The sequence below is a fragment of the Thunnus maccoyii genome, chromosome 19, assembly GCF_910596095.1.
Source record: "Thunnus maccoyii chromosome 19, fThuMac1.1, whole genome shotgun sequence".
Taxonomy (NCBI): domain Eukaryota; kingdom Metazoa; phylum Chordata; class Actinopteri; order Scombriformes; family Scombridae; genus Thunnus; species Thunnus maccoyii.
Genome location: NC_056551.1, coordinates 18817148 through 18833983, shown reverse-complemented (window position 1 = coordinate 18833983; position 16836 = coordinate 18817148). Strand labels below are relative to the sequence as shown.

General features: G+C 39.5%; 1 protein-coding gene across 4 annotated transcripts in view; it reads right to left on the bottom strand.

The window, feature by feature from the left end:
* Positions 1 to 16836, bottom strand: part of arhgap24 (Rho GTPase activating protein 24) — a 72313-nt gene that overhangs the window by 28676 nt on the left and 26801 nt on the right. For 2 of the 4 annotated variants that reach the window (XM_042395495.1, XM_042395501.1), the window contains one exon: positions 15758 to 15845. In XM_042395495.1, coding sequence (XP_042251429.1) covers positions 15758 to 15845 — 88 coding nt within the window. Of the gene's footprint in view, positions 1 to 1809; positions 2293 to 15757; positions 15846 to 16633; positions 16702 to 16836 lie in introns of those variants that run through there. The other 2 variants (XM_042395498.1, XM_042395497.1) reach the window with 2 other exon arrangements.

The following is a 16836-nucleotide window of genomic DNA, read 5'->3' as shown; positions in this document are numbered from 1 at the left end:
TTTAGTGTTTCTGTGCTTGATATATGAACAGGGAGACTGTGCATGTATGCAGTGCACAGTATAATAAAGTGTTGAATTTGTTCTTATACCTGCTTTGATGGACACATGAATGCTCGCTGACATCTTTCACAGTTTTCTATTTTTGATTAGAACAACTGTGGCTATGGTTGCTATAGATATGCCCACTTATTGGCTCATCACTCAGTTTTCTTGGGTCAGTCATTACTTGCCGCCCACACAGGCAGATAGGAAGAGAAATGTGTTGACTTCATCCAGTGAAAACAGACTTCTCAGTGAGAAAGTTTCTGGTCATTCCACTAATTCTTATTTTGTTCTGGTTTTGTGCTTAAAGAGTGGGAGAGTTGAGCTTGGACAGTATTTATATTAAAGGATAAATGCTCACACCAGTGCAAAAAGATGTGATGTATCTTAATCAGAGCTTGTTTTTTTATTGTTATCAAATTAAAAATGAATGTCTTTTGAGTCACACACCTTAAAACTTTCCTCCTCATCTCCAACATCAGCTTTTGAAACTTCATTTCTTGCCCCAACAGTCTTCATACGTTATTTCTTCTTCCTGCTTCCTCTCCCATCTGTTGCTTCAGATTTTTGCATGAGAACGTCTTCACCAGGATGGATTTACAAGCAGGCTGGGAGCTATGAATTCAGGAGTCTGTTCTGTTATCTGCCTCAAGCAGCCGAGCAAAGTGAAATCTGACCCAGCTATGAGAATGCTCTTTTTTTACTAAGGATGATTTTTCTTCCTCGGGCAAGATTTTTTAAAGCTACATATCTTGTGCAAACACACTTGGGTGGCATTTAAACTACATGTATGGTTTAGAAGCTTGTGGTGCAGTATAAGACAAAATTATTCACCATTGTTTAATATTTACAAGTTATTAGTGCAAGCAGGAACGTTCTATTCACTCCTTTTCTTAAAGTAGGAGTCTGCAGTGTTTTTTTAATGAATATGTCATGGTTATATTCACAGCGAGCTTTTGGAAACACAACGAAAGGAGCATATATTAAGATTGGAGATGGTTTTTGTACTCTGCTAATGAGAAATGCCAGTGTTTGTTGGGTGGCACCTGTTGGGCTTTTGTTTTAGCACATTACCAATGAGGCAAAAAATAATTTCACAGCATTAGATGCTCCATTGTATTTTCTATACTTTGGATGTGCAGAAACTTATGGTTTGTGGCTTTTATAATTATTCATTCTATGGTCACTATCTGGAAGGTGTCAAAGCTCTGAACTTACTCAGTATTTTGTTTGTAGTTTTTCATAATAAGAATAGAAATGTATTCTACTTTTTTTGTCAACATAAGTTGCACTAGATAACAGCTTATCCTGAATGTGTATATAAGATGTAATTTATTGAAAATTAAAATGAATGACATGTTCAACATGAGGGAAGAGAGTGGACAAATAACGATGAAGCTGTGGCGATGTCACCACAGCGGCTGGAAAACCAGGAAGCAGCATAAACGCCTCATCTGAAATCACAGCTGCAATAAATATAGGCTATGAACTGTAACTTGTTAAATACCCATCTGCTGACATGACAAATGGGTCAGCATATGGAAAACACATTCACACACTTTCACAGTGAGAACACAGCAAAATTTGCAACTCAAGTAGCTGTAATTAGATTTTAGGTCTCAAGACAAGTAAAGCTGTCTGAGAAATCTTTCCACCCATTCCTCTATGTGTTTTCCAAGTCTAATAATATCAATGCCATCAAAATGAAACAGTCCAAACTGAATGCAAACCTGTTAGCATGCACTACTGTTATGTAAAGAGACCGACCTGGGTTGGAGTTAAGATCCATGGGGTGCAGAGGAAGATGTGCCCCCTTCTCTCCTGAAGGTTAAGAGAGCAAAAGCCACGCTGTCGCTGATGACCGCCGGCCCCCCAGTGCCACTTCTTCATCTGTTCTTGTTCTGTGCCACAGATAGATTTATCTCCTTCTCTCTCTGCTAAAACAAACTCCACTGCACTTACTACTGTCCTTCCTATTCTCCCCCTCCTTCTTTTGCTTCTCGATTCACCCCACCTCATATAACTCTTTCGCCTACAACCCTCACTGGTAAGCAAAACTTCATTTTCTTAAGTCAAAGGCAGGTCAATATGACACACCAATCAGCAGCACTTAGGCAAGGTCAGGCTAAGGCTAGTCTGTCTGCCTTTCAGGAAGCCTCTCCTCTGCATGTACAGTGCTTCTCAAAGGAGCTGAAAGAGCAGAGGAAGCATATTTCGAAAGAAGTGTAGGAGAGAGAGCGGCCGAATGAAACCGAGTGAGACAGCGAGCCGAAGGCAAGATGGTGTGTCTGCTTGTATCTGAAGGAAGTAAGAGGGGTGGGGTGGGAGCTAGTGGTGGTGGTGGTGGTGGTGGTGGAGGGAAGGGGAGGGGGTGCATCGTAAATCAAGCAGCCCTCCCCAAAGTGGGGACCTGTAAATCTGGCGAACGAAGAGTGGGCACTCGGCCAAATGACCACTGTGCTCTATAAATACAGCCGTGCAGGGTCGGCAAGGCTGCTACTGGTGTCCAAGAAGCCCAGACACACTGGGGTTTCTCCCACTCGGAGGGTCTTTAATGACCTCCTTATCGTTTTTCAGTCTCAACCAGACTTATAGGCGAACCACACATCACTGAATGGCAGAACCTGGCCTTAGAAGGTGATTAAGTTTAAGACTGACACTACCTGTAGGATTTAACTCACAGAAGAAAAAAAAAAAGGGGAAGTGGGAAGACATCTAAATATTTATCCAGAGTGAAATCAGTTTACATACCATTGGTCTGAACATTCAATTCAAGTGTCCCCATCAGACAAACATAGTAGCAGCAACTTCAGTGAAACACAGACCCAAAATATGCCCTCCTCGCTGAGACCTGGCCAACCTGATACATGTGGGGGTAGGGGTTGTGAGACGGGGGTTGCAGTACAGTGGGAGGCTGATGGAGGAGACTGGTATGTGACATGTCAAATACCGATCCCCTCAATAAGGCTGTTATGTAAGCATCCGAGCTTCCTGTCCTGTCCCTCTCAATGGCCTGAGATCTGGCCTGTTTGCAGGCCTCAGTGCATTTCCTCCAGAGGGTCTCGCTGCCGCACACCCACTCTCACACGCACAAGGAGTAATGACGCACGGACACGAGAAAGGAAGAAGAAGGCCTGGAATTCTCTTACTAGAGCACAGATGAGAATGAAGCGGATATTTCCAACAACATCTACCACATACAAAAGGTATGCAGCTTATTGTTTGGACATGCTGAATTCCTCAGTCTCCTGCGTTTTGTCACGTACTTTTTGAAATCGGCAATTGAACATTTTGAAACATACAAGAACTGGTTGACATGTGAAGAATGTATAGGATCAAATAAATGTGTGTGTAACATTACGAGGTGGTGGTTTGTTTAGCTTCATTCTCAATATCTTACCATTTGTTGTCCTTCACAGCTCACATACAAAAACCATTTACCACCACAAGCTGCTAGTTTATCATCTTTTCATCATATGACAGCTTTGTTAGGAGCTAATGGAGGACGCGTCATTAAATGGAATACCTCTCCAGTACAATAAAAAAAGTCCAGAAGGCAACATTGCACGTCCACTCATCCTACACTTTATCCTCTAGTGTTGTTATTGCAGCTGCCTTTTCCCATTTAGTGGTTGATCAATCATGGCTTTATGAAAAATGGGCTTCATCATCCACAATGCAGTTTGAGTCATTATGTAGGCTCCCACAGGCTTTGGTCCCGTTACGAAAACACACAAACTGCACATTGTGTTGTTATAGAAAAACTTAAGCGAAGTGTAACCTGATCAGACTGTTGTTGAAGATACTGACGTATGAAGTCTATAAAGTCATCAATCATATTCATGTGCCCTCGCAAAGTTATAACCTCCCACTCACAAAACAAACTGCTGACTGTCAACCTGTCAAATCTTATGCGTTCACTGAGTGTCATTTATGCTTTCGTGTTATTATTCAGATCTCTCTTTTAATTGAATCAAATTACGTGCATATGCCAAAGTGAGGGAAAACATATAGAAAGTTTGGATACACCTTCTCATTCGAGTGAATGGGAAGGTGTGTCCAAACTTTTGACTGGTACTGTATAGATATATCTTTTTAAAAGAATAACTTGGAAAAATGCTTATGGTTTTCTTGCTGAGAGTTGAATAAAAAGATCAACACCACTGTCACATTTTTCTGTTAAATTTTAAGCTACAGTCAGGAGACAGTTAGCTTAGCTTAGCATAAAGACTGGAAGTGAGGGGAAACAGCTAGCCGGGCTCTGTCCGAAGGTAACAAAATCTGCCAAACGTTACCACATTTCTTTAATCTGCACAAAAAGTGTAAAAATGTTTTTTACAGGAGGGCTAAGTATTTCCTGGCTGGGAACGGTGACTTCCTGGAGGATTGTCGTCACCTTAAGGTTGCCAGGCAACCAGTTGAGACTCCAGGAAGTGACAAAGAAATCGCTTGGCACATAGCCTCCCGTAAAACCACAACTGTTTCCCCGTCTCTAGTCTTTTTGCTAACCTAAGCTAACCATCTCCTGGCTGTAGCTTCACGATTAGGCAATAAAGCAAATAAGTGTAGACTATTTCCCAAAATCTTGAATGCTCCTTTTCTTATGGGCAGCTTTTCTTCCCTCAGCATTTATTTTCTTAACAACCACTGCTTCAAATGGTTCCATTGCACATTGAAAATAATCATTTGACATCTTGGACATCTCCTATAAACTGCAGATTCCATCCTACTGTCACTAACTAAACACGCTCCAGACGTTCTGCCTTAATGAACCCTGTGAAAATCCCACACAGAAGGGAGGCATCCTTGTCAGAGAGTCCAGTGAACCCTTTAACAAACCTGATCATTGGAAGTATGTGAACACTCTGCAGCTCTGGCAGACCACACTCCCACAGCACCTCTTGCAAGATACCTCAGGGAACCTAGTCAGTGACCTTTTACTAATCCACAAAGCCACGTGATCAATGATCTGTGAGAGAGTAAAAAATATGATGATTCTGCTTTGAGAACCAGCAGGAGTCTGCACTTTTAAATCCATTTGACAGTCAGGCAGAGTTTCCTTTCCAGCACCTTGTCACAAGCTCTCAGAGGAAGGGAGTTTGAGTTGTCTGCTTGAGTGCACTCTTCAACCTCCAAAATGCTCTGTTTCCACCATCTGTTAATACAATGGAGCTCCTCCTTAATTCCATGTGACATTGACAGGTCTTTTCAATCACTACACCCAAACCTTACCCACACAGACTTCATCCTTGCCCTCTGCTTTGACATTTATGGGTTTTCTAACTATCCCAGCAACCTCTGCAAAGGAAATGTTTTCATATACACGCTGCTGCTTTTAAAGGATGTGTCCAATGTTTCTCAAACTTACACTTTCCAACTATTTCCCCAGTCAGTGTCTGCATTTTTCTAACTCTGCAGTGACACACTGAGCAATAACCCGCCTTCTCCCTCTGGGACGCTGAATGGTTTTCCAGAACTCGATAGGCAACATCTAAAAATCCTCCTCCATTGCCTCCATTATCTACTCCCAACCCAAACTCCTGCTTTGGCAACTAACTGCCTGCAAATAACTTTCACAGTAAGGAGGACCAACCCGGTCCAGAAGGCCTCCTATTTTAAACTGACAGCACTCCTGGCAGCAGGGCTTTCAGCTAGTCTCCAATTAGCTGTTTCCATGACAGAGGTATTGAACAGGAAAGCTGGTGACGAACATTTTGGCATGGAGCTCTGTCTTTCTTTCCAAATTAAGTAATTTGGTTTAAATAATATGGGTGAAGTTTGGACTTGTATTGCTTGCCACAGTGTTGTAAAGCTGTGTCATGGGATCCACATCTTAGAAATGAACTTTGTGAGTCAAATGTTTTCATGGTTTATAGGAATAATGACTGAAACCCAAAAATAAGGTTGTGGAAAAGAAACAATTTCTTTAAATATCTCTAAGGAAAAAGGCATGTTTACTGTTATGTCAACACACAAATTTAGTCTTTGATTGTTCATAAATTTGGAGGCACCACTTCAGCACTGAGCTCCAAATGAACTGTCACAGTCTCAAACACAAACATCCTCCCACTGAGATCCTCCCAGGGGAAAATGTCACTAATGAAACAGGAGGGTGGCTCTGAAAAACACTCTTTTTGATGACGGATGTTGCACCAGAGGAGCACATTTTCTAGTTATTGGATTGTGGATTTAGAATATTAAAGAACTTAGATATCATTCAATATGAAACGTGGCGTATCAGGGGAGAAAAGTACAATGAACGATAAGCAAAGATAAGTTCACATTCACTACATATTTCTGTATGATATTGAATCTCAGTCATTTTTGGAAACTATTTTCTCACGTCATGCTGCCAGGACAGTGTTGGATATCCCCTTTATGTGTCTGTCTTAGATGGCCCCTTCCTCTTTGTGATCTCACGCAATAGAGCTCATAAATTCCCATATCAAGAGAACAACAACAAGGGATGTGAATCTCAGAAGCCCCATTTGAGAAATGTCAACAACAGCAGATTGTGAAGCCACAACTCCTCCAGGAGGCCATATGCCGCTGTGTCACAGACAGCAGGTTATTGACTTCGTACGCACGCTGGGAAAACACGGATGTGCATAAACATGTCAACACGCATGCACGCACACTTATACAAACATGCGCTGGGGAAGGGAGAGAGAAATGAGCGAGAGAAGTTCAGTTTTTGACCTTTTTGAAAATGTCATATCACAAAGCGGATTCGAGAGAGAAAAAGGACACATCCCATAGGCGTACAAACGGAGATAGTCGACAGTTTCATATGCAAAACAGAATCTTGTCAGTCATGCTTCTCTTCATTTTTACCACAGCGATATCCATATAATCAATTTCACTGCTTTCCCTCTTAATGCAATACTGTTGCTCATATTCATCCGAGATTTACGATGCACTAGAAGCTTTGTGGGCACTATACATCGAGCTGCTAATTAAAATCAATATATCAAAAGATGGAGTTTGAGAACACAGAGAGCTGCTGGTTTATGTCCTGTGCGTCCTGTTTGATCCAACTTGTGCATAGATTAATATACTCTGGCCATGAAAGTGAAGTGGGTGTAGGAGGAGGTGCTCTTATGTGTGTGTCAGGAGGAAATGTAATCTCTATCTTTTTAATTTATTACATCTGGGTGGGGCTCTCCCCCTCTCTCTTGCTCTCTCTATCTATCTAGGCTGCATGGTATTCAATAGCTGGACCTGTTGTGAAATAGTTCATTTTAAATGTATTTTTACACAATATTTTTTTCATCCATTTATTTTCTTTATAACTTTTGATATGTGATGTTGCTCCTCTACATAGACTCATTTTCCTTTGAAATCTACTCTATAGAAACTATGTAATCCTTCAATTCTTAGTGGGTAACATCCTCCAATCTCTCTGGCCTCTGGGTAGTATAATAATAATAATTTATGTTGGAATCAGTCTCTTTAACATGGCAGGACAATACACCCAACTTCTCTCTCTTGAGCTTTGCAGCCTTCACACCAATAAGCAGGAGGACATGAGTAAGCAACTTAAATGTTACACATATAAATATATACATAAAATTATAGTTAAAGTGCTGTAAATTATGATGAAACAACTGTATGAAATAATAGTCTTATATAATATTCTTCCTACTGGAATATATAACTTACCCAATATCGCAAAACTTAATAAGTAACATAAATTAGTACGGTAACCTTAAGTAACTGAAATAACTCAGACCTACATGTTTAAAAGACTGTGGACTGTGACAATTGTTTAGCCTGCACACTGAGGTTAGCATTAATCAAAACATTTGTGCTTTCTTCTCTTCTACACTGCAAATGAAACATGGAAAGTCAAAGATTTGGAAACTCTTACTTTTCTTTGGAACGTGGCTTAAAACAAAACTGCAGAAAAAGCTTGAAGCCTGTTCTGGGATTAAAATTATATTATCCATAACCACCATTATAAAATGTGCATAATAGGCCTACAGATAAATGTTTAAACATGAGATAATACAATTGAAATGAGCTTGAACACACACACACACACACACACACACACACACACACACACACACACACACACACACAGGCACACACAGCTAATGCCAGCACCAGAAGTTATCCATGACTGATGTGACATGGGGGGCTATTTGAAAACCACGTCCACACATCCTGACACTGAAATGTCAGCACCACAGATTAATATACTTTCTCAAATACTCTACTGGGGCTTCCTTAACCTTAAACATGCCTAGGGTAATATTCTGAGCCTGTCATATTTTATTACCAGCAACGAACAAGTGGAATAATTGTTTAGGTTATTAAAGCCGCCCTCCGAGCTGCTTTAAATTTTTTTTTAATTCATCCATCCATCATTCCATCATCAGCTTTAGGTGCTCACAGTCTACATACCAGGTTTGCCAAGCATATAAGTAACCTCTGGCATCCTCCTTATAATGAACAATACAGTGGTCTGGGGTTAAAATTGCACATCTGTCTTCGTCCTCCAATAGTAATCTCTAGGATTAGATTGTCATTACTGTTTAATAAGAAGTCTGACTGTGGATGTAGGTAAGAAAAGCACATTCACACACTAATGTTTATTTAATTTCCAAACATCCTGTCTCTGCTGTCTAAGTCTGATTTACTCTTATTCTGCCTTGCCTGCCTGCTCATTATCACTCTTCAATCACACAAGTCACATTGTGTAAATTAGACCTGCATCTTAGTGACAAATGATTTTCATAAGTCATCGCAGGGGTCACCGAGGTGGCAACCAACCTACTGTACGGCTACTCCATCAGGCATACGTGTCACAGTCACAGGGCCATGATGGAGCATTAATCACAAGCCCACTAAATCAAAAAAAATGAAATAATAAAAAAACACATTTACATATAAAACTCATTATATGTTGTAAGTGAGGATATTGGTGATAATGTAATTTGTGTAATGTAATAATAAGACCAGGCTGTGAAAAAATGAGATAAACCAAAAAATGTGAAGCTTTTCAAGAAGTAAATGTGACAAAAAGTCTTCATCAGTAGAGAGAGTCATTGTTTACAGTATATGCTTACAAATGTTCAATAATAAAACAATATTTTGCTCTATAAATCTATTTTCCAACTAAAATACCAAAAGTGTATAATACAAGCAGTTAAATTATGCTATAATGCTGCTTAGTAAATTCAATAATTCACTCATGTTTCCAGTTTTTTTTTATGTTAAAACAGAACAAAGGTTAATTTGAAACCCAGGTGAAACATAATAATACTTCTGCAAAACATTTCACTCATATCACCACAACTTATTTAAATGGCGACTCTGCTGTTTCATAAATCAAGTGTGAAAGAAACAAAACCCCTCGAGGATTCTTCTTATTCTTCTTAAGTTTCCTTTTGAACTTTCCTTTGCAACATACAAAAGCAGATTATTGTAACACACAGACAAGACATTTTTTTCCCAGCACTGTAATGATTTAAAAAACCACATGAGGGCACTATCAGCCTTATTTAAACAGGAGCTCTGAGGCTTTCCCATATCCTAACTTCACTACAGCACAAAATCAACTCACACTTCACAATGAGGAAATGACTTCACTACTATTCAATAAACTGGAGTCGAACATAATCTTTAATATTGGTAGAAGAGGAAGCTCTTCAATTATGTATTATAGACTCAGGCTTTACCCTGTAAACAGCATTTATGCTTGAGGCCATCATCTGCTCATGGCAACATGATCCCAAGGTCCTTTCATGAATGAAAGGATGGTAGCCTCTAGGGGGATAAGGTTGGAAATATTCCCATAATTCAGCAGCGGCGACCTGCTGTGGCCTGACCAGCTACTCTAGCCAGGCTACCGAGAGAGACCGAGACAAACACAGCAAAAAAAAAAAACTGAGCCTGGGGCAGAGAGAGACATACTGAGCTCATACTGGTGCCGAAGCCTTGTGTTTATTAGAGCTTGAGGGAAAAGGAGCACACTGTTTCTCCATCGAAAACACAGCGGGGAATGTTTCCTGTGTTGATTCTTGTTTTATAGGAAGGGGATGATTAATCACAGTTGGACCATGGGGAGTGACATTTAACTAAAGGTATTTATGCAACTTTGGCAGGTAAATAAATGAAGAAATGCCATTTTTTTTCAGATTTTGGTGAAGACAGACAGCCTTCTCTGCTTGCTCACTGTATTGAAGTCTCAAAACCCGGATCCCCATCGCTCAGAGCTACACCACACAGATGTATATAGATCATACATGACATTCTTCGGAGGATTCAACAACATCTGATAAAACTACACGCTGAACTTGAATGACAGGATGTTCTGATATGTATTCCAGATATAAAGAAGCAAGAAGCTACTTTCTGTACTCGTGGGAAGTACCAGAATTTAGAAATAGTTTGCAGGTGCATCCAAATATGGCTACACAGAAAATGTCTCAGGTCATAATCCTCAACTATAGTAGAAAACTTTTGACACCTGTATTCGTATATTTTTGTTGTTTTTCCTTCTCACTTGTGCAAGCCCCTGTGTGCTTGCACATGTTGTAACACGAAAGTGTGATTGAGGAGAACGTCAGTGGTGCTTCAAGTCTTGGTTTTGGCGAGCAAAACAAAAGCCCCAGTGTGTCTGCACCTGACAGACAGTTCAAAATAAAGACATAACCATGATTCTAGTCTAAATATTGTTGGTCATGTGGCAAATCTGCTTTTTAAAACCCCCCTTCACTTGCAGGTTCATCATCCAGATGTGGATGTGCGAAGTGAAAGAGACAAAGACAAGAGACATGAGAACAACACGAGAGTAGAACAGAACAAGTGACAGATTTGTTTGATTGTTTTCTGAGCTTTTCTGCAACTTTTTCAGCTTCTTCAAGGCACGATGTAACAAAGACTTTCCAAAAAAGCTAAAAATACACACAATACAGAAGAGTCTCTCTCACTGCACAGATGTCCTGATGTTGCTATACAAGCCCATGGCAGTCACCAGATACCCGGCTCGTGTTCAAACCTCATCACTGCCCTTACAAGACAACGGACATCTCTGTACAACTCCGACTTCCACCCCATTTCCCTTGCGCTTCTCAACCCCCCGAACCCTCCCCATCACTTCCCGTCTTGCCTTTCTGCCAGAGACTGTCTATGTGTTGTGTTCAAACTGCAGGGCCACATTTAGACCAGTGGAATATATGTGTTGTGTTTTCCTTTCATTTGCTCTCTCTGCTTCTCTTAGACGTCTTTATTTCTAAGTCATAACAAGCCATGTTCTTGTTTTCCAGCGGTATGAGGACATGCTGGATGATGCAGAATGGGGAAAACAGTTTAGTAGTATTAGTGGCACTTTGAAGAATGCTGAAACTCTCATCGTCTCTGTTGATCCCTAATGTGTTTAAAAAATCCACAAGGACCTCGTTGTGAACATGGGGTTAGTCACATTTTAGCCCACATGTTTTGGTCTGTGTGAGTAATTTCACGGCATCTGAGACACGGCCATAATAAACCCAGCCTTTGATCATTTGAAGAGGAAAGACGGACATTGTGGTGAGCCTTCGTGTACAGAATGTGTGAAATGATAAACCGTATGTATTGGAATGACACGTTAATATTAGAAACAGTACTTAAAGGAATAGTTAGACATTTTGGGAGATACGCTTTTTTGCTTTCTTGCAAAATAGAAAGCTACAGCCAGCAGCTGGTTAGCTTAGCTTTGCTAAGCAAAAACAAGGGTTATATGGAGGTTTTAGAGCGTTTTTAGATACAAATTAATTAGCCAGATGTGCTGGTAGGCAGGATTTGTTACCTTTGGTTACCTGTTTCCCCCCATTTCCACTCATTATGCTAAGCTAAGCTCAAGCTTCACCTATAATAGACATATTGATCTTGTCTAAATATAGGTAAGACAGCGATTAAGCCTATATGTCTTAAGATGTCAAACTATTTCCTCGATGAAAGTACCAGGAAAACTTTTTTCAATCTTTGTTTAATTCGGAAGTCTCTTGAGATACATTATCTCTTTTATAATTGAGACCTGGCCAAAATGACAGCGTACAAAGTCACATAAAAACACTTTTTAAATGACTGAATGTCATTTACAACAATTACATCCAACACAACAGAACAGGATCTGAGAAATATGAGAGAGATAAAACTTGACTGTTTAAAACAATTACATTTCTCATGAAACATTTTTTTGTGTGATGCTTGAATTCCTGATATGAAAGCAGCGTGCTTACAGTAAAATGATAAACACATACTGGGCATACTAGGTACAATGATCTGACTTTCCTTTGTTTTGACTTCCAGTTTCTATTTTTCGGACAAAAAGTCCTAACCCTCTCTCTCTGTACATACAATGCAACACATTTTATTCAAAAGGAGAAATAACATATGCCAACATAAGCACAAAACAATGAAGATGTTACATAGACAGTAATGAAAGCCTCATCAGTCAAGGATGACCTTGGTTTAAAAACAGAGATGTGAAGGTGAAGTCATTAATTATTTTGAGCAACCTACTGGTAACTGCCCCTGAGATTTGAACTTGAGCACATAATGAAGGATTTTAGGTAACAATAATCGTCCTTGTTTTTTACTAGTTTATCTCGCCTCTCATATACTAATCTATCAGAATAATGAGCACAAGTACAGATGCAACTGTACTGTACAATCAGTGTTCCCAGAATTGTAACAATACACCAAAGTGACACCATTGTTCACCGTACTAGGAGGGTTGATAGCGAAAACTGTGGTATACAACATGGACTCATTACTGCAGAACTAAAACAATGACATGGGCTGCACAGTAAGGTTGAAACTGCTCTCCACTCCCATCATGACTTAGGACCATGAATGAGGTTTTCTTAAAAACCTCAGTTTCCAGCAAAGATAATCAAGATACGACATATGACATCCCTTAAGCTAAATCACCACTGGGCACTGGTATTTCAAATTTCCTCTCCCCTCTTTCAACATTTTTACAAAATCTAATACAGCCTGGTCCAGAAGGAAAGACACAGATGAAGACTGTTTGTTGTGGGGGTTGAGTGGAGAGCACAAACACTGAGTCTCATATCTCAAGAGAAGTTCAAATATAGTCAGTACATCACATATACTCTGTAGTTACAGTATATCTATATGTGTGTTCTGTGTACAAAATACCCTGACATTTCATATGAAGAAATGACTAAAAAAACCAAAGAAAAATTGCTGTTTGTACTGTAATACCTGGAAACAGGAACTGAGACTGAAAGCAAGCACAATGAGTCAGTGAGACATGTGATGAATTTTTCAGTCTCAAAGTACAAATGACAAGGGATGCTGCCTTGCACTTTGGCATCGATCAGATTCACACTATCCGCAAACAGAACTGCCTTAAGGAATTAAAAATATTTCATCTTCATTTTCATTTTCATCTTTATCTTTATCGTTATCTCATCTAATTCTAGTCATGTGGTTTTTTTCCAAGTAATGCTGGGTGTGGCATTATTATGTTCCACGCACGGCTTCATTTCCCTGACAGATGAACATCGGCTCTCAACCCACAATGGTTCAGTCAGCAGCATTAACATGTTGTTCTAAAAAAACACAACTCAATTGTTTCCATTCTGGGTATTTTATGGCTGATATACAAGAAATCAAAAACAGAGAAGTGAAAATATAAAGTTTTCTTTTTTTAAAACTTCCCTTCTCGGCCTTTTATTGACACTTTTGCAGTTTTTTCCAGTGTCTATATTTATATTCTGGGGATCAGCTGGAATATCTTTGCATTATTTACAGTTCAAAAAACGTCTTATTTATCTTATACTTTGAACTTTGGCCATGTTTGGCATATATATCTGTCATCATAGCAGTATATAAATAACAGAAAACCAGAAAAAAGCATAATATGTCCCCTTTAAAAAATACAACCAGACAAATGAGGTTTTTGTGTAAAATATAGCCTGACTGATTAATTGAACAGCTTTTAGATCCATGTGGATGATGTCAGTCATCTTCTTGTGTTAAAGAGCCTATCCCACGACCGAGATGTCTGAAAACTCATAGGAGTCATTACCAAAGCAATACTCCCACACCTGCCTTCTCACCGTAAGATGATCAGATAACGTCAAAACATTTGGGAAAAACAATTTTTGCTCCACTTCACATGTGCTGGTATTATGCCCGACAAAAGTGTGATTTGTTCTCCCCTGTAACACAACCACTTCCAACCATGAGAACTATTAATCACAAGTTGACAAGTTGACTTTGCTTCATTTCAATGTGAGCATGGGATGGCTGCACTGAAAACTGGCCACTGAAAGTACATCAGCAGAGAACTGTTAATCCTCATCTGATGTGGAAACTATTAGATAACCAGCGAGGTTGTGAGCATCCAAAATCACCATCAAGAGTCTTTTAAACAAACCTGTGACACACCTGGACTGTTCATCTGTCAGTACTGGACAACTTCCCAAATTGGGCAACCTTTAACTGACCTTTTACTGACAAAAGTAAGAATGAACTTTCATCACTATCCATCCGCTTTTTGTATGTCCAAAGGGAGAAACAATTCATGTGAGAAAATGCCTTAAATTCTTTTTTTTTTCCTCTGCGGGAAAACTGTGTTGGACACACACTAGGGAAAAGATCCAAGCAAATAAAGTTAAAGTTATTGCACACATCCGGTGTTTTCTAAAGGGTTTTAGATGTATCAACTGGTGCTGGTGATGCACTCTGCAACTGCATCTTTTAACAGCTGTCCCCATTTCCCCAGCTTGTGTGTGTGTGTGTGTGGTTTAAATATCTATTCCATATATTCACATTCCTGCCATTGCTCTACCTGGGAAAATAGCTGCTATTGCTTTCTGTGTTTTCATATCTTCGTCTATGTGTTTATGTTTGAGTTTATGTGTGTGTGGTGAGCGGTTGAAATAAATGTCTGAACTTTTAAAAGGAAAATCTAAAGGTTGGTGTCATCAAAATAGCAAACGTCATCATCAGTAAATGTGTCTTTTCATTGGTTTTAATTAAAGGTTAAACAAAAGGTTCTTCTTAGTGGAATAAACATATAAAGAGTGGGTGCTAGAGCTGGAAAGTAAGAGAGAAAAAACGTTGTGGGATTACCCAGTAATCCCAGTTTCGCAACATATGACTTCCCTTTTCTCTCCTTTACGCAATTAAATTTCTTTGTTATTTACAGCGTCACGTTTTCTCTTCTCTCTATCTATTTTATATAACGCCTTCAGGGCATCTTAGGGCATCAACAATCTGATACATATTCCATGTGCTTGAATGCTGTCTCACAGCCTTTATGGCACATCCCATCCCTCACATACTCTGTCACTGTCTGTTTTGAATTTTGTCACTAAAGAAGAAATGTCATAAAAACATTTTTTTTAAATATAGTATGTTTTCAATTATATCTTTTAGGGTCATCTGTCTACAATTTAAACCCATCATCAGATGCACATAAAGTCCAGTCACATTGCTCCTCATACATGCAATCCCAGCAAACAGCAGGCAACACAAACATTGTAACTTCCGTAGAGAGCAGCATATATTAAATTAGTTAATGGCAAAATTGTTCTCTGGATGACTCATAGCACTCAAGACTTCATTTTGCTGCAGACGAGAGTGATCAAAACCATATGTTTTTGTTCCCACTGTTGCCCAGTTAACAGTACTATCATCTTATCATGTATCTAGTAAAGATAAAAACAAATTAAATTGCTTTTCCTACCTGGAATGACCTCAAAAAGAAATTTCCCTCCTTCATCGCCGTTGGTTGGATGCTCTGTAACTTTGTTTCCAGGTAAGAAAATGGTTCCCTGTGGAGAATAAAAAAAAACAAAACAGGCCTGTCAGAATAAATCCCACACAGAGTATTTTGTTTCAGACATTTGGGACTGGATGCTGACTTAGTGACTGTCTTTTAGATTGTAAATCTGGTAAGTTATGTTCATAAATGTGTGTAAAGTATGAACATTTATGTCGAATAGATACATCAAAATGCTTTATGACACAATTTTAATGTTCCACTTTCACAGTTTCATGTTAAAATAGTGTCTGGGTTTAAGGCCACATAGTCTGCATTGGATTTATAAATGTCATATGAATAATGTACATATAACTGAACATTTGACATCTGTAACAGTTTACTGCACAGATTGCACAACCTTTCCAGCTGTTCTAGTGTTTGTGCTAATGTTTGTCGAAGGAGTTTGCATTGTCATGTGTATCTGCTGGCCCAGGAGGTGGGGTATTAGGTCCCCAGGGACGAGTCTGGGTGATGGAGCTGAGCTGTTATAAAATGTGGCAAAGTGGCAGTATTATAGAGGATCGCCATCTCTCTGCCTCAGCTCTCTCCACAATGATACATCATCTGTGTGACGCTAAAGGCCAGAGATTGTCTGCTTTAAATAGCAGGAGCATCAGCAACTTTTTCCGACCTCACATCACCCTTACTGTCTGTTAAAAAGGGCTGCGGGGCTGATCTGTAAATCTAGTCTTCACAGAGCGCTGGTGTTGCATCATGAAAGACTGACACATGCCACCTGTCATCGACCGGGCCAGAGATAACATTACCGATGATGATGCAGGGTGTATAAATATTCACCTCTTATACTGCTGGACGCAGAAGGGTCACTGTGCTTGTCTGGTGGCAGTAAATCTTTGTGGGTCATACTGTATGAGGGATAGCAGTGACGGAAAGTAAATAAGTACATTTACTCAAGTACTCATGAGGTACTTGTACTTTACCATTTCCTGATACTCTCTGATACGTCCTAGAAACACATATTCCACATTGCACTCCTCTCC